The 18,771-nt window shown below is 52.7% G+C and overlaps 1 protein-coding gene across 7 annotated transcripts in view; it reads left to right on the plus strand.

The window, feature by feature from the left end:
- NECTIN1 (nectin cell adhesion molecule 1) overlaps nucleotides 1–18,771 on the plus strand; it is a 154,324-nt gene that overhangs the window by 85,376 nt on the left and 50,177 nt on the right. The window contains exon 6 of one of the 7 annotated variants that reach the window (XM_037882257.2): nucleotides 2,466–7,113. The exons of the other annotated variants lie outside the window; for them this stretch is intronic. Within the exon in view, the coding sequence (XP_037738185.1) occupies nucleotides 2,466–3,007 (542 nt within the window). The 3' untranslated portion in view covers nucleotides 3,008–7,113. Of the gene's footprint in view, nucleotides 1–2,465; nucleotides 7,114–18,771 lie in introns of those variants that run through there. 7 annotated transcript variants of the gene reach the window in all.

The following is an 18,771-nucleotide window of genomic DNA, read 5'->3' on the forward strand; positions in this document are numbered from 1 at the left end:
GGGGAGGCAGCTGCAGAGCTATTCAGCAGTGAGGAGCAGCCCCAGGGCCTGGTGGATTCAAATCTCCATGCTGGGGAGGCAAGGCAAGGCCCCCCTTGAGGGGAGAGGGGCTGCTCCAATGTGTGGCCTGGTCGCCTCATAGTGGGAGATGCTTAGAACTGGAGGGGTCAGACAGGCTGGCGAGGAGAGAGCGTGGAAGCCAGCGGGCCTGAGAGCAAGGGCAATGCTGCTGAGTGTGGAGGGGAGCGATGCAGTGCTGGGAGGGGGAGCAGCAGCCTTGGGAGTGTGCACCAGCAATGCTCTGCTGCGGGAACAGTGGTATAATGTTTTGCTTCTTTCCTCGGAAGGTCAGTGGGGCTGGATTCAGCTCTCGGCATGGCTGGTGTAAATACAGAACAATGCCACTGAAGTCCATAAAGTTGCTCTGGATTTTCCCCGGCTCCCCAAGAGCAAGATCTGGCCCCGTGTTGTGAGTGTTCGCATGGAAGGAATGTATCTTGACGTGTTTCCAGACGGCTGGCTGGTGCATGCGTGTCCTTTCCTGATGGGACATTCCTGGATGTGTTCTGAGCCTGGCAGTGCCAGGAGAGACGAGGGGCTACTCCCCTGCACGCTCACTCTCTTTCTCTCCTCTGTCTGGAGCGGCCCCTAGGGTAGTGTTGTTTTGAAGGCACTACTAGACAATGGCTAGAGCAGGGAGCTGGGAGTCAGGACACCTGGGTTCTATTCGCTGCTTTGCTACTGCCCTTCTTGGGCAAGTCCAGTCCACCGCTGTGTGCCTCAGTTTCCCCATCTCTCAGATGGGGCCGGGGATAATGATACTGACCTGCAGTGAAGCAGCAGGTTTGGAAGTCTTGTTCGTAATTAGCTCTAGTTAGTAATTCATTTGATTAACGAGTTCCTTGGATTGGAGGCTCTATAAAAGGGCATCAGATGATGCTCCCTCCCTCCCTCCCGCTCTTGTGAGCCCTGGAGCAGAGAGTAGGCACACAGTACCGAGTCCACAGGAGGACAGGCCGCCCTGATGCAGCATCACTGCCAAGGCGCAGCCAGGACCGTTGGGGAAAGCTGGCCCAGCCCAGCATTCCCCTTCGCATTGAGGGCCCAATCCTGCATGATGCTAAGTACCTCCAACTCCCATTGGCTCCACAAGAGGTGGAGCATGACCAGCCCCTTGCAGGATTGGGCCTTAGGGGCTGCCCTTGGCAAAGTGCCCAGAATTTCCAGGTGGGCATTAACCCTGCCAGTGCACCACCCACACCGAGGGCATTCCAGACCCTCTGCCGAGGACACAGGCACGTTCCAGGCAGATGGCTGCTGGCCCAGTGACAGAGGTTGGGGAAGGAAGGATGCAGACCCAGCTTTACTATGGCACTACCATGCAGGCACCCATAGAACTGGCATTCCACTGAGGAGGAGGGCTAGCTTTTTGTTAGGGGCTTTTATTGAGCCTAGGGGCCTAGCAGCTCGTCTTGCTCTCTTGGCCCCAAACCGCTGTCTGTGGTAACATAAAATATATAAAATAAACAAGGTGAAAAGGAAAATAACTTTGTTTCAATTTTCTTTTTCTTGAACTAGGCCAGGATCTCTGTGTGAACAGGATTAGCAACTGCAGTGCCGCTGTACCGGCCAGAATAAAACAATAGAGGTTATCTATCCTCATGCTTCAGGGTGTAAACCGATCAGCAGCTGGGGTCAGGCAGGAGATGGCTCCATTGGATGGAGTTGAATTACACAGATGCATCATCGGGTTTTCCATCTTCCTCTGAAGCATCAGACACTGTTGAGAGGTGTCTGAGACAGAGGGCTGGATGGGCTGCATTTGATACAGCAGGGAGGAGGGATATCAGGTTGGATGGCTCATTGGTCTGATCCAAAACCAGTAGATGGCCCCTGGTCTGTTCCAGTGCAGTGCGAATTTCTATGGCCAGACTTTTGCAAAGCAGCCTCCCTGGTTTGTCTGCGTCTGTTTTCAGTTGCCCGACCGGACACACCTCAGGCCTGATTCTTGAGGAGCACTGAGCACCCGTAGTTTCATTCACCAGGAGCCCTGGGTGCTCAGCCCATCCCGAAAATCATGCTCAAGGCGTCTCCAGGTGGGCAGTCGAAGCACAGAGGCAGCCTGAATCCGGGCCCCGCTTTTGGAAAGCTGGGTTTAGACGCCGCCGGTGAAGTGGGCTGAGGTCTGTCGCGTGCGGGGCTCCTGCATGCTGCTGGTGGTGGTGGCTTGACCTGGAAAGCTTGCAATGGTGCGTGGTCCGCCTGTCACTCACACCTAGAACCCGAGCACTAACCCCGTGTCGTGGCCGCCATACGTAAGCTCCTCCCCTTCCCCGATTTTTCCCTTCCTTGTTCCTTACCCTCATCTTCCAAACAATAACCGATTGAAATGCAAGCCCGGAGCGAGGGTGCGATTGCACATGGATTGACACTGTTCCCCCTTCCATCTGTCTTTTCCTACCCAGAATTCCCCTCCACCCCGCCTCCCAACGATGACCGCAAATCAGTGACGCAGCCGAACATCCCCACGGCCGTGATTGGGGGCGTGGTGGGCGGAGTCTCGCTGGTCCTGGTGGTGGCCGTGGTGCTCTTTGTGGTGCTCCGGCGCCGGCGTCACACCTTCAAGGGCGACTACAGCACCAAGAAGCACGTGTACGGTAACGGGTACAGCAAGGCCGGCGTCCCGCAGCACCACCCCCCCATGGCCCAGAACCTGCAGTACCCCGACGACTCGGACGACGAGAAGAAGCCGGGCCCGCTCGGGGGCAGCAGCTACGAGGACGAAGAGGACGACGCCGGAGGCGAGCGCAAGTTGGGCCTCGCCAACAAGTATGAGGACGACGCCAAGCGGCCTTACTTCACGGTGGACGAGACCGGGGCCCACACGGAGCCCTACGGCGAAAGGACACTCGGCTTCCAGTACGACCCCGAGCAGCTGGACCTGGCTGAGAACATGGTCTCCCAGAACGACGGATCTTTTATTTCCAAAAAAGAGTGGTACGTGTAGCTCACCCCCTCCCCAGACCCTCACTCACGCGCTCCCCCCCCCCGCCCTCCAGACCCCGGCCGAGGGCTTTTCGCACATGCATCGCACGCGCGCACTCACATCCATGCACGTCCACTGCTGCCCGGCCCAAGGGAGCTCGACAGAGACTTGAGACGCCTGCCACTCACTCGGAGGCAACGGGGGAGGGGAGGGAGGGGCTGGTAGCTTTGCTTTTGGATCGTTTTTTGGGGGGAGGTTGTTTTGGTTGGTTGGTTGGTTTGTTTTTTTAATTTCTCCCAATGACTTTGTCCCCTTCTGTGGTGTTTGTACTGATCAGTGGCTTAGGTGTTACTATTTGCTTTAACTACTACTGCCCATCCTTGTATAATATGCCCTGTTTGTGTCTTAGTGTCTCTAATCGCCCTTCCCCAAAGATCCCTCCCGCTCCATGCCCCCCGAAACACTGGAATATGTTTGTATGTTGTCTTATTTGGGGGTGGGGGGAGTCCATGGGAGGGCAAAAAAACAGGAGGACCAAGGAGGGGAAAAGCACAAAGCAATGAAGACCTAGATGCCATATCAGATGAATTTTTTTTGTTTGTTTTTTTTGTGGTGTTTCCATTACCCACAATGCGCCTGTGACAAGCGAGTCTCAGTGTTAAGCATGTCATAAACAAATTAGAATCAAAGGAAACTAAGCAAAATCCAAGGCGCACGGGGCTGTTATTGGCACAGGGAAATGGAGCTGCCGTTTTCTGCCTCCCATTTATTATCCCTTTACAGTATTTAAAAACAAGCCAACAAAAAGAAAAGGAAAAGAGAAAGGGGCTGGGGGGGAACCCTGGCCGTGGTGATGCTGCTGGTCACTGCTGGGGTGTCCTGTTTAAAGACGTGAGGGATTTTTAGTTTTAGCCAAGGAGGAGTTAATTTCACCCCGTTTCCGATACGCGCCTGTCCTCTGCACATTCCTCCATGCCACAGTGATGGGGAGGGTTCCATGAAACACCCCTGTGCCCTGTGCTGCCGATGGGGATGGTGCCACCCAGCCAAGTGGACGGTTTCTTTAGGGGAACTCCAGCGCCATTCAGAATCAATGGGGGGCCTTTGTGTTGTCTTCAATGGGCATCAGGCCAGGCTCTTTGTATTTAGACTGCTAGCTCTTAGCAGTCATCAGTTTACATCCTTCCCCTTTGTGAGAGCGTTGCCAGCCACGTCTCCGTCATAATGGTCCCTGCCCTTATGGCCACTGATAGCCTGCACCAAATGGCCCCTTGGGAGGCTGGTTGAGCCGTGTGAGCTGATCTCCTCTCCCCCGCGTTGAGATGCTATGGGGAAGTTGGAGGGAAGCTTGGATTGCTGCTACCCCTGCTGTTCTGTGGCTAAGATTTCAGTCTCCAGGGCTGTCGATCTGACACGGACTTTCCACCAAGGCAGGATTCACTAGGTGTTTGGTTTTTTTGTTCCTTTATCAAATGGCTAAATGAATCTTCTTTTGAAAAAGAAATCACCGGTTTCAGAGGCGTATTATAATGGGTTTAATTCTCCCCCAGTGCCATATACGGGTTTCATGCCATAGACGTTGACGGTGGCCCTGCCATACAACTGGGCAGCAGACTCGGACCCTTTATAATAATCCAGACCAAAATCCCACATCCAACTTCAGCCAGACTCTGTTCCAAAACCAGCTCCATGGTTTCTGGCTTGAGTCAGGTACAGTCGGATTTGACCCAGACCATTCCCTCAACTGATATATCCCATTACTGCTATGGGAGATGGGAAATCAGAGAACTCTATTGTAATTGTTCCGGCTTTTCCTGGTGGTTTCTGGGCTTCTTGGGGGAAACACCACAAGAGTGGCTGTTCTTGGGGTGCTTCTGTCCCCATCGAAAGCAGGATGTCCTAGAGATCTCGGGAGAGACTGTCTCCACAGATCCAGGGGTTCAGAAAAGCCACTAAACTTTAGGGTGCCCATCCATCGCTGACAGGTGAATCCATACCCAGGGAGACTGAATTCTACCCTCACTTCAACATAGGGATTTGGGGATCTCGGATTTCTTTTTTCGTACTACTGAGCAAATGCCCCATTGAAGGAAATGAAATCCCCAGCATCCCTCTGATTAGGTACCGATTAAAGGGGCTGTTGTAAACCTGCAAACCCGAAGGGAGTCAAGGCCTCACCCGGTCCTGCCTAGGGATAGCAGCACATATTGGATGAAGGCGCACCACCGTGATATGAGACTCCCAGCACATGGCGGACACTTAGGGGGCCCGGGATAAAGACAGAGCAGAGGAAGTAACTTTATACTCCTGGTGGATCTCAGTCAGTCACTTACCCTCCTGCAACCTTGCTGTCACCTCGGGTGGTCTGGTGGTTCCGTACTGTACAGTGCATCGTACAGTAGAGATGGGCCCTAGCCAAGTTCCCAGTCCCAAACATAGGGGCTTCTGGAGCCAGATCTGACTCCAAAAAGGGCCAAACCAAAATCCCAGGCCCATGCTAACCCCAAACTCTGGGACATCCAAACTCCAGCTCCAGGTGTGAATTTGGCAGCTCGGGCCCACCTCTGAATGTACCCGCCCACACGGGTGAGCCAGAACTTCATGCAAAATCCCCAGGCCCAGTTGAGCAGCTCTTGTGTCCTGGATTAACACCCCAAAGCAGCAGGAGCCCCCAGTCCAGGGTCTGGCAAATTCTCTTACTGCTGAATCCCGCAGAGTTGCCTCAGGGTAATCCCAGCTCATTCTCATGTGTTGCTTATCAGCAATACACCCTGTTGGCAGAATCTCTGATGCAGTGAATCCCCAGTCATCCTGTTTCCATCCCTCCTTCCCTTCCTGATCAGTTTTCCTGGCTATCTAGATCTCCTTGTCCAGCTGAGGAGATCGATGTTTATCTCCAGGGGGAACATGGATACAGATTCTCAGCAGGAGGTTCAGTAGGGTGCATGGAGCCAGAGCCCGGGAAGCAGGATTTGATTCCTCTTTGTGATGGTTTGTTTGCCTGTATTTGAAAGTGATACGTCCCCTGTTTCCAAATGACTAGGTGATGGGATGGCATGTTCCCTTTGCGCGTGGTGTGCAAATGTGAAGTGAGGAGATGTGCCCAAATTTCCATTTGCACGCTCATGTGTGAAAGCAAATTAAGTCACCATACCAGCGCATGCACCCTTTTTTAGACTTGTGTGTAAATGTGAACTGACCAGATGTAAGAGGGTGTCTTGTTTGCACGCTCGCAGGCGGGAGGTGAGGTAAGGTGTGGTGTGAAGCAGGGAGCTCCCATTTGCACACTTAGATGGGAATCCTGCCCTCTCGTTAATGCTCCAGAGTGTGTGTTTGTGTGAGACTCTCGCACCTGTAGGCAAATCAAGGGCTCTTTAGAGCTAGGGAGACAGACACATAGCGATCCAGTGTAACAAGGAGCAAGCTTACAGCCTTGGGCAGACACAGCAGGCTGGCTCAGGGCGCGGATCGGGAAGTAAATGTGATAGATCATAGACAGGCAGGTGACCATGGGGGAGCGAGGGCTGAGGGGAGACACCATCATCATTGGTAACATCACCTCCCCAGGGGTTAAAGGCTCATTCACCCACACGCCCCCCGCAGGGTGTGATTCCTAGATCCCAAGACCAGCAGGGATCACTGGGATCGAGTCTGACCTCCTGTGTAACACAGGCCAGAGACCTGCCCCTAAAGAATTCCCAGAGCAGATCTTTTCGAAAAACATGGCCAGTGATGGAGACTCCACCGTGAACCTGGGTAAATTGTTCCCATGGCTAATTACTCTCACTATTCAATGTCTATGCCTTACACCCAATCTGAATTTGTCTAGCTTCAACTTCCAGCCATTGGGTTGTGTTAGATCTGCTGTCTCTCTGACTACACCAGGGCCAGTAGAAAAGACGAGGGGAAAAAATATATCAAATGCCACCCCCAAACGGGGCCCTGTCTGCTTGGCTAGCTGCACTCCTCCCCTCTGAACCAAGTGGGGCCCACCTCCCCTTGCCATCAGCACATCTGGTTTGGGAGCTACACCTCAAAGCTGCTCATTCCACAGCGTGAGGTGGTCCCAGGCACCCCGCTGGCTTCCTCTGTCCCCACAGCGCATCACCAGGGGCAGGCCTGGGCCCTACGGCCATGGAAAAACCAAGGGCGCCTAGCTCCGTCCCCCTTCTTCTCAGAAGAAGGATGCTTCTGGCTCTCGTTACTGGAAGGGTGACCATTTATGGGGTCAGTTAATAGGACAAGCGTCCCTCATGGGGCCTTAATTAGTGAGCTTAAACGATTCGCCGTTAATCTATAGCGAGGAATAAGATGCCTCATGAAAAATTATGGATTGACAATTTGTCTGAGAGCTGCTGGGATACAATAACGAGACCCTGGGAGTCCAGCCCTTCTGCTGCTGCTTGACCCTGGGAGTCCCGTCCCTGGGAGTCCAGCCCTTCTGCTTGCGGGGGGCGGGGCAGACAGTGTCCCACCTAATTAGGTCGAAGGGGCTGTCACGGCAGGAAGGTTGTGAAGGGGAGATGTGTAGCGGGCTAAACTGAGGACGCTGTTCGTTCTGTGTCCCAGGGCTGCATGGGAGCTAATGGTTTAGAACTGGTACTCCTTCCCCACCCCAGCGACTCGAGCCTCACAGCCCAGCGAGGTTGGCCTGCCCGCGAGACATACCAGAGCTTAGGGGTCTGTTACAGGAGTGGCTTGATGAGGTTCTGTGACCTGCCACGTGCAGGAGGCCAGACTAGATGATCACGATCGTCCCTTCTGGCCTTCAATTCTGTGACCTGCGCTAACCAGCAGGTGCAATTAGAGAGGAAGCCTGCCCTGGTGTTCAGGGCCCTGAGTCAAGGGATGGGGAATCCCTGCATAGCTCTGCCACCGGGAAGTCACTTAACCACTTTGTGCCTCGCTGTCTCCGATAAGGGCCCAGATTCTGATCACTGTCGCCCTGCTGTAAAAGAGGTGTCGGGCTGTTGGCTTGTGACTCCTGTTTGATAGCGCGTGCCCCCATTGGCACCAGGCCCAGCTGCTGGGCAATGGCAGTGAGCGGTCCCCATTCCCTGAGGGGTGATGGTGGTCATGGCGCGGGTACGCCTCACTCCAAGGAACGAGGGCTGGTGGGACAGTCAGCCCTCTGTCGTTCTGACCCTCAGTCTGTCACTTGCCCCCGTGAGCCAGGTGCTGAAGTCAATGGCCTTGCACTAGTTTAGGCCGGAGAGCTGCAAATGCACAAATCGCATGGCTCAGGCCCATGCTGGTGGTCCCAGGTCTGGCTTTTGGTTTGGACAGACACGCCGCCCCTTGCTTCCATGCTTTGCTCTTGGAGATCTGCCCCTGGTGGCACACAGAGGCTGAGCCAGGGAGGATTGGCAGAGACCCTGGGGGAGGGGGGGCAGGTTTCGCCTTCCTCTGCAGTGGGGGGGCCCATGGATCACTTGCAGGTTTGAACTAGAGTCAACTAGGGTGGAGTCTCTGTAACTTGAAGTCTTTAAATCACGATTTGAAGACTTCAGTGACTCAGCCAGAGATTAGGGGTCTATTACAGCAGTGGGTGGGCGAGGTTCTGTGGCCTGTGATATGCAGGAGGTCTGGTTAGATGATCACGATGGTCCTTAAAGTCGATCAGTCTGTGAACTTTTCAAAGTGCCGGTGAGATTCAGTTGCCCAACTCCCATTCCTTTTAATGGGAGCTGAGTGTCCAAATCCACTAGACAGCTTTGCTGATCCCAGCCAAGGCCTCTCACCTTCCTGAGACGTGGCACTTTCATGCTGTGAACCCAGGCTTTCTACCCCTGGGGAAGGCCAGGAAGATACGTTGGGGTGGCCTCCACCGCGGAGTATTACTAAGGGAGGGGGTCTAATTTCCAGTGGGAGATCCAGGGCTAGCTGCCCTTGTGGCCGTGGGGAATGAGTTCCTAGGGGGCCGTTTGCAGAGCTAGGGTTTAATTCTCCGATACAGCCCCCTTTCTAGCCTTCCTCTCTGTTAACCAGGCAAAAGAGCACAGATTTCCACGGAGGCAGGAGACAGGTAGCTCCGCTCTGCCCCTTCCCTACAGCTTGCCTTCATGTGTGCTCCTCCTTCCCCTTCCATCCACAGCCTCTTTGGCTTACCCCCAGGGCAGACTGTTATGCACTAGCGCAGAGGGAGGGGGAGCCCATTAACCAAAAGGGGGAACAGGAGGCCTTGCTCAGGAGTTTGCATGTGGCACTGATTTTGTACGGTTTCCCCATCCGCTGGAGCCACTTCTCCATGGCATTGGCTGCTGGCACAGGTAGCTCCATGAGTCAGAGCCACCCTGCCCCTAAGAGCAGAGCACAGAGAAGAAGCCCACCTAGGGAGCACAGGGGAAGAAGCATACTGGAAGGGACCTTTTGGGTATGTGCATAGAACCCAGATCCTTGCAAGTCATATTGCGCACATCTGTGCCCACAGGGAAATCCTAGAGCTTGCTGAAGATATCTGTGCAGCCCTAGCCAGCCCTGTGTAAGCAGTAGTCCCTGGAAGGTCCACGGGGAGAAGGGATTGTTAGTGCCAGGCAAGGATATGGGCACGGAGGTTGCAGACAAGCAGCCCGACCCTGACATGGTAGCCCAGGAATTATTCTCCATTCAGTTGCCATAGGGAAAGAGGCAAGTGGGGAGAAACAAAGCCTCTAGGACCCAGTATCGCAATGAGAAGGTGAGGACAGCAGGATGGAAGGGTGACCCGCCTGGTAAAGAAAGGCCTCATTATATGGCTACAGGGTCCTACTCCCAGGTCCAGAGATGGCCCATTGGGGAAATTAAGGTGAATTTGGTCTGAGCTATATGCCAGCTTCCCTTTCCCTCCCACAGGGAGCTGTGCACAGGCAGACATGTCTCCTCCTGCAAACTAAGTTGAGTCTGTATTATTTGTATGAAAACGCCCCAGCTGTTTTCCTGCTGGGGTCTATGTCTGGGATTATCTATCACAATTCACCCCAGTGATGTTATTTTCCCTGATTTAATTACAAGATTGTTTGGTGGTTTGTTCCTGTGTTTTTGTAAATCATTTTTATTCAAGTCAGAAAAAACAAAAAAACAAAACTCCATCTGAAGTTTTCTTTAGGAAACAAACAAACACAAACAAAAATCCAAATGTTAGAGCTGAATTGATTGCAGAGACAGCAGGGACAGAGGAGCCTTTCCTGGCTCATCGTCGAAAGAAACTCAACGACTGTTCAGCACAGATCGCTGAGGGGGAGAGAGAGAGTCAGTATAGCAAATAGAGATGGGAGCCACTGGCTCCTTCATTCTCTCACACACATGCAATGAGTCTCACAGTCTCAGCTTGCCAGTCGATCTGCTGGAGGAGGAGGGCTGAGAGAAAGGGGGTGCGGTCTCCACTGAGTTGTGTAGGTGGACACGTTTGTAGCATGCCAGCAGGGCTACCCAAACAAAGCTCTACTAGGAGTTTGTTGTGAAGAAGTGGGGGCTGGGACCTACTCCGGTCCCAGTTTTTTTTCCCCAAGAGGAGGCAGTGCAGGGCGTGTTGTGGAAGTGCTGACTGGAGAGATGCTTAGAGCTTCTCCAGGCCAAGCAGCAGGAAATGCTGCCGAAACACTGGCCGGTAGAGAAATGGAGAGTTTCTGCAATCCCAGCCCAAACCGACAGCTGTTGGAAATGCTGGCGAAATGGCGGGTGTTTGGAAGAGTAGACCAGCAAGAGGGGCGGTGGGGAATGCTCCAGGAACGTTGACTGTGCGGCTCTCGTGGCTATCCCGGTCCCAGCCTCTCCCAGCAGGAGGCGCTGTGGGGAACGCTGCCAGCACTGTGTGCACTGAAGCCTCTCCGTATCCTACGTGGCTTACGATAGCACTTTACCCCTCCCCCAGTTTGTGACTTTCTTTTTCTGTTTTGACATGATCCGTAGCGAATTAGAGTGACTCGCTTTGCGTACGAATGCGTTTCCCTGCAGAGCACCCCCTTCCACCAGGAGAGGCAGGGAATGTGAGGGGGAGGGGCACGGGGGTGGGTGGGGCAGGAGAGGATGTGGCTGTCAACTTGCTCCGATCCAAATCCTGCCTCTGACCGTCATTCCTGGAACTCGCCCACCACTCTACAAAGGCCAACCTTGCAGCCGTTACTCACCTGAACGAGCCCCGTTGAAGGCGATGGCACAGTCTGAGATTCACCACCGTGCCAAAGAGCCAGCACCGGTCCCGGTGCCATGTTATCCCTTAAAACAGGGTTTAAGTAGGAAGTAAGAGGGGACGGCCCAGATCCGCAATGGTATTTAGGCACCGAACTGCCATTGGGCTGAGGATCTGGGCTGCAATGCTTTGGGCTGGTCCTCGGCATGGGGCTGAATTCCATCCATGAGCAAAGGTGGCAAGACCAGGCCCTGCAGAAGGGGCTTGTTCCATATACATTCGCACAGCGCGGCATTCCATATGTGACCTACGTGAGGGTGAATGTAAATGTAATGAATAGAGGGGGCCAGATTCTCAGCTGGTGTAAATGGGCGTCCATGGAGAGCTGCTGCAGCTGATCTGGCTCGCTCTTTCTTTTCTTTCCAGACTCCAGTGACTTTTTTTTTTCCTTGCTGTAATTATCATTGTGGAATTAAAAAACAACCCTAAAAAAAAAAAAAAAACCTTGCATTTTTTTGTAATCTGTGTTGTCAGTGCTTTTGTAAAAAAATAATAATAATGTAATGGACTGAATTTGCTTTTATGATTTTTTGTTTTGTTTTCCATCCTTTGTAATAATTTTTGGTGGGGGGGGGCGTTTTCATGGTTCTGATTGGGGGGGGTGTTGCTTCACCCTCCCTTTTACTTGTATAAAATAAAGTAGTGGGTCAGCTGTGGAAAGAAATGTACTTTTTTATAAATAAAGAATTTTAAAAGAAGCAGCGCGTTTCCTTTTCAACTGCGAAGGTGTCTCACTGCAACGCGTGGCCGGGTGCAAAAAAATCAGGGGAAGCTGCGCCTTTTCACTTGCCATGATCTTTTCCGTGATATGCCGTGCTTTCAAACGGGACTGCTTGCAATCCAAAGGGGAAGAAGCCAGCCCAGAACCCATGACTGTCACAGGACAAGCTTGGAGAGATCAATGCACTGTAGGCAGGAAAGGGTGCCTTGCTAGAGAAGACCCTGGAGGCTACATCTCTACAGGCCTATTGATTGATCTCTACATAGGGAAAAACCCAATCTTTGCCATCCATTGTCTGTCTGTCCGCCTATAAACAGCTCGCCAGGGAGTCCTTGTTCCTCTGCTCACGCAGAGCCTCCTGTCTTTGGAGAGAGAGAGAGAGAGAGAGATTTAGCTAGAGAGCGAGATACAATAGATGATAGATCAAATAGAGCAGATTTGTTCTTACGTCCACTGAAGTCAATGGGAGTTTTACCGTTGATACCCATAGAGCGGAACCCTACTAGAGAGCTCAGTAAGCATGTGGGGAAACCAATGGGAGTCTCGCAATTGATTCTAGTGCATGTAGTGCCTGGCTTATAGTGATCTCCTTATATTGCACTGGACAGCTTTGCTCAAAAGCCCTGACCACAGCGGGACAAGAAACACACTGTTCTGGCTACTGGTTCTCAGGAGCAGAGTCCCAGCACAGGTTCCTCCATGGGTGGAAGGTGGCGTTTGCTTTCTTTTCTGACTGCATAGCGCTGCTTAACGAGAGATGAACTTGAACCAAAACCCGGGGTCCCAGCACCCCAGAGAGACTGGGAGTGGGATCCTGATCCAAATCTGAACTCAGCCGGATCCAGATCTCAACTCAGCCGATTAGCGTTGTAGTACGGAATTGTTCTACAGACAAGCTGGGTTGGGTTGTGTGGGTGGGTGGGTGGGTGAAAGAGTTAGTCTGCATCACACAGCTCAGCTCACACGGTTCGTTACCCATCTTCAATGAAGCACGCTGGCAGCTGGCACCCGTCTGGTCTCAGTGTAACAGGGCCTATGGGGAGGTTACATCAGAACTAGGAATGCAGTTTGCAAAGCACTGGCCTGACTGGGGGGTTGTCTCGTTTCTTCCCCAGACGGCTTGACCTAGAGCTGGGGTTTCCCTTAAAGCAATGGGCAGTGTTGGATTTAACCCTTCGTACTCAAAGATAGCTGCCTCTCTTTAGCTTCAGATCTAGTCTAGCCCAGGGGCTCTCAATCTGGAGGTCACACACACGAGTCAGAGGGTTGTGACCACCCTGCCCTTCTCATATTGCATATGGGAAGGGGGGTCAGCAGGGGCGGGAGGGTTATATGGAAGAGAGGGTTGCAGTACGGCAAAGGCTGAGAAGTCCTGGGTGATGGTGTATAGATATGGGGATCGGCCCCAGAACAAGCACAGGCCATTCCATTGACTTCGTCAAGATGGTCAACATAACCCAGGGATTAATTTTGTCCTGCAGGATCAGTCTCTCACACAGACTGGGAACTCACCTTGGCCCGTCGCTGGTCTCTAGCATGCTCTGTAGCTTGCTGAGCGTGGGGCATCCCACATTCCCAGGAGTCCCCTGAACCCAGGGGCTGGGACTCAGTATGAAGGTATGTGTATCATCGGTAGCTGCAGCTTTATGGCCCAGGGACAGTGCAGGGACTGAGCCCTTCCACTCTGCATGGGGCTCAGAGTAAAACCCTGGGGGGATCTTTCGGGTGGGGGGGTGGGGGTTGGAAAGATGCTCTCCTTTAGGACCTGGCAGGAATTTGGAGAGAGATGTTAATCTGGGAGGCCTTAGGGGAGGGATGAGCCAAAAGAATCCCAAGCAGTATTTGTGCAGCAAATTCAGTCCTGCCCCACCCTCCCCTTCCCTGGCTGCTTCTCGGGGACCAGGCGTTAATATCCAGAAGGCAGTCCCTGAGCCCCTAGTTGGGTGAGCCACTGGCCCAGCTGGGATATGAATGCCACTGAGACCTGGGAGCGGGGAATCTTAGTGGCTTGAGACTAATCAGGGTTTCGGTGGCAATTAAATTCTGATTGATGGCTCACATGTAAGGGTGACAGCGACCCCTCCGGATCAGGGCTGGGAAGGGCCAGCATGTACTGTGCTGCCAGTGACCATCCAAGGCACCCCACTGGGGCCGGCACAGGAGAAAGGGGCCCTCCAGCATCAGAGGCCAGTTCAAGAGAGGGTTAAAGAATAACTATAATAGGTTCCCCTCCCAGTGGCAGGAGCAGCGATGTGTGCTTCTGAATGCCAGTCGGGGTCCTGTTGGTTCAGATCACCTCCAAGCGAGTTGGGGGCAGCTAGGGAAATCTGTCTGTCCAGACTGATTTGGCCTACGGTGATCTTGCAAAAGTGCATGGGAAGGAAAAGGTCAGCAAGCGGCCCAAGGGCTGCAGGCAGGCCATGGGGCAGTGCCAGCACCCAAATCGAGTGCCCATATCTTTATTCCATTGTCTGGCAGCTCTTCTCCTCTGACCTTCCCTCACTTGGGAACAGCAGATGTCTGCAAAGCAGCATCACTTCAGTTGCAATCATGCAAGTCAACAGCACCAACAGAAACTAATACACTGATGTACAGGGGCATTGGCATATATAAGTGGATTCCTAATAGCTGGTTCAGCAAAGCCAGCTAAGTTCAGTGGGAGATAAGGGAGCACACAGTGGGCTGTGAGCAGGAAAGAAGGCGGGGATAGAGGGTGTGGGCCTGCTGCTCTTTTGCATGGTCCTGCACGACCGCGCTACGGAAGTGCTGCCCTCATTTCCCAGGCCATGGCTTACAGTTGAGCGATGATGGATAAAGCCCATAACGCGGGGCTGCTTCTCCGCTTGGGATGCAGGGAACTGAGCATGATAGAAGCCGGAGCTCCCTCCTGGTGCCCTAAGTGTTTTGTTTCTCTGGAACGAAATAAAAACACGGTGGTGAGTGGAATCCCGGTTTTGTGTGTCTGTGTGTGCGCACAGCCTGGGGAAAGATGGCAGGCAGGTGGGGCAGCTTGGCTCTATTTCTAAAGCTACATCTTTGCAACCTATAGGCTGGCACAGCTGGTGGCGAGGGCTGCATTCAGAGCCCGGCTGGTGGGCAAGAGTGCGGGTGAGGAGCCAGCGAACAAGCTGATGTGAAGGAGGCTAGATCTGGCTGCAGAAGCCAAGGGATGGATTCTGATCTTGGTGTAAATCTGGAGCCAATAGAGTCACTCCAGATTTACCTCAGTGGAGCTGAGAGAGGAATGGGAATGAACGATCAATTCTCCCTCCCCTGGGATGGTTCCTCTAGGCCAGGGGTCGGCAACCTTTCAGAAGTGGTCTGTCAAGTCTTCATTTATTCACTCTAATTTCAGGCTTCCCGTGCCAGTGATACATTTTAACGTTTTTAGAAGGTCGCTTTCTATAAGTCTATAATAGATAACTAAACTGTTGTTGTATGTAAAGTAAATAAGGTTTTTAAAATGTTTAAGAAGCGTCATTTAAAATTAAATTAAAATGCAGAGCCCCCCTGGGCCGGTGGCCAGGACCCAGGCCGTGTGAGTGCCACTGAAAATCAGCTCGCGTGCCGCCTTTGGCATGCATGCCATAGGTTGCCTACCCCTGCTCTAGGCCAAGCTGCATGAGTTCTGTGCTGCTGGGAGCCAAATGTCCACGCAGGCTGAGTTCTCCCTGCCACCTGGGACAGGGTGATCCCTGCAGGGCAAGGTCAGGGTGGCACTGATGGCCCCGTGGTTGGGGAGCCCAGGGCTGGATGGCCATGCAGCGTGAATTCCCCCATCTGGAGAGAGTGATCCCACTGGGTCGAGGTAGCGAATCCATCAGTGCAGCAGCAGATGGCCGGGGAGGAAGCTAAGCCTGCCTCTCATTCCTGTACTGCGTGCCTTGTGCTGCGTGTATAGTCCCTGCCCATTAAAGAAGCTTCCCTGGCATCAGCCCATCAAAAGCACTCAGTGCTGCGTGCAAAGGCCTTGCAGAGCTCACTGCACCCGCAGAGGGCTCCTTGCCACTCCCTGCTCTCTGCTCAGCTCAGCTTCCCTAGCCATTGCCAGGCACAGCCTGTCCTCCTGCCAGTGCTGCCAAGCCCAGCACTAGCAAAGTTCTGTTTCCTTTCATCAGTGCTTCCTTAAGAGGTCTCTGTCTTCTGCAGCAGCCGGGCGAAGGCAGGCGGCCTGGAACTGCTCCACGGAGAGGAGCGAGTGCTGGAGCAGCTGGGAGAGGCTGGCCTGAGTGCGGGAGCTGCTGTGGCTGGGAGCTTGCACGTTTATCTCTGCTTTAATTTTAGGCCTGGAGCAACAGCCCTGAAGGTCTAGATGGATGGTATCCCCAGCACGACCAGGACAGCCCTGTGGATGGGGCCTGTCTGCGGTATGAGCCTCCCGTCGGAGTAAATCAGGCGTCACCCCACTGAAGTCAGTAGAGTTACACCCCTGTCACAGTGAGGTCAGGGAGGGGAGAATCTGGCCCTGTCAAAGTTGCCTCTGCTTTAGCTTTGCCTGGCCAGCTTCAGCGCACTACCCCGTTGAAGGGAATGAGCCAGTCTCACAGCTGGTGTAAGCACGTCCAGCCCTGTTGGCTTTGATGGCATTGCCTGCCTTTTCCCCCGCGTTGAATTTGGCCTGGATGGGCTGCCTAGCAAGTGTGGAATTCTGCTCAGTGCAAGCAGAGAACCTGCCTGCCGTTTTGATGCATCGGAGCTCTGGGGAGGGAGTTCTCCTCCATGATGTTCCTAACCCTCACCTCTCGGACGACCCTCAGTATCAAGTAGATCCCCCAGGATCCATGGGTGCTGCAGGCTCAGCAAAGCTAGGGTTGGATGAGTTACCAGGACTTTAGCCACGTCTATAGGAGAGTGCACTCAGGCAAAGTAAAGGCTGGAGATTGATTCCACTGGCAGAGAGTCCATCTAGATCAGCGTAAACCCAGGGCTAGACTGATGCTTAGATCTTATGGTGAGGGATGCTCTAAAAAGACCACAGTCAGCTCAGATTTAGACAGGATCAATGCAGAGGTACTCCACGGCCATGTCAGCTTGACCCTTGCTATGGTTAAAGATCCTGTGGTGAAGCTGGAAAGAGTCAGATGTTGAGCTACAAATTCCTGGGTGGGTGATTGAGTTTTGCTTCCCTACATTCCCAGGGCAGTTTCCACCCAATGCAGGATTCCCCTTGTTTTCCCATTCTGTTCTGTGCTGCTGAACAGCTGCTGCGTTCCTTCTTAGCAGTCCCCTGTCAGAGGGGAGAAAAGTGATTCTTTGGGCATCTTGTCTGCATGTGCATTTGTGAAAGGCTTTGGGATTTTTTCCAGGGAAAATACCACTATGTAGGTTTAAAATTTTCAGGAAGAGCTAGCCCAGCATCAAGTCCAGAGCTAGTCCAGAACAGGGTTGATCCAGAGCTCATCCAGAATCAATCCAGACTAAGGTGAATCCAGTGGTAATCTAATCAATCCAGAATAGGGTCACCCTAGAGGTAGGCCCGTGTCAGGAGAAGAGACAATGCAGAATTAGTCCAGAGTCAAATCAGAACAGGGAAAATGCAGTCAGACCAGGTCAATCAGTCTTGTAGTGCTAATCCAGAGTCAAGGGAGACCAATATCAGTCTAGAACAGAAATGGGTGAATTATTTGTAGTGAAAAATGGATTTGACGAATTTAACTTTTTTTCCGTTCTCAGATTATCTGCAAAGCAGAGTTTGATTTGTATGAAAGTATTTGTTATAGGAAATTGCTTTATGCAAATGCCATCCAGCCTAGGGGCCCCTGCACTGAGACCGTGAGGTAGTGTGGCTCCCTGAGGAGGCCTGCACAGGCTGGAATTCCCTTCGTTAGTGACGTTTATGATGAGCCAGGAGAAAGTGTGTGTATTTGTTGGGGAGAGAGGGGAAGCTAGCACACTGTCCCAGCATGCAGCGGCTCTCATTGCCGTGAAGCATTTAATGACCCACTACAAGAAAAAACAAACCCCATCAGAACCCATGCTGTCACATTACAGACAGCACATGGGCCCAAATGTTCACAAGCCAGGCTTCCAAAGCCAGGTTTCCATCTGGCAAACTTTGCACACGTTGCACTCACAAACCAAGCATTTGTACGTGTACCAGTGTGCACAAATCAGATGAGCAATACTTATTAGGTATGAAAAATCACATACACAGCACCATAATTATCCGTGATGCTTTGCAAGTGTAATACACCAATGTGCAGCGTGTCACACCACTCTCTAGTGACCTGTCTACTAAAGGGTAATAACTTACTACTGCTACCAACTAATGTGGTTGCACCTTTAGCTCAAGACATTTAGCTGATGCTGCTGTGCAGAATGTGCTAAGTTTGGATTCCACTGACAAGCCATGCAAATGCAGAGTGAGGCATGTTCTGTGCCCCAGAGAGTTTGCAATCGCAGGGCCTGATCCAAATCCCACTGAAATCAGTGGATGACTCTTCCCTGATTTCATGGGCTTTGGATCAGGCTTTTATCGCATCCACTCAGTGCAGAATTTGGGGGTGAAAAACAAGTGCCTGTCAATGTCATGGGTGCAAAATAGGCATCTCCCACACACCCCATGAAACCATGGCTCTGACCTGTGCCCACCAGCCCGGGAGGGACTGTTCAGTGGCAGGTAAACCTCCTGAGGAAATGTCAAGCCGTAGCATCCAAATTTGCCTCCTTCTGTGCAATTGACAAGGGCCCGGGGGACCCCCCTGGGGAGCTGCCTGTGAGTCAAGCCCCTTCCTAGCTCTGTTGCTGCGCGTTTGGCTGGCAGCATGGCACTGCACACGCAATGATGTTAATACTCTCGCTCCTTTCCTCTCCGCCTCTGAACCATGACTGGCCTCTCTGTGCAATGTGCTTGACTTTCCCATCTTTTATGTTTCCATTTCGCCTTATCTCTCTGTT

Source organism: Chelonia mydas, chromosome 22 (assembly GCF_015237465.2).
Source record: "Chelonia mydas isolate rCheMyd1 chromosome 22, rCheMyd1.pri.v2, whole genome shotgun sequence".
In the NCBI taxonomy this organism is placed as follows: domain Eukaryota; kingdom Metazoa; phylum Chordata; order Testudines; family Cheloniidae; genus Chelonia; species Chelonia mydas.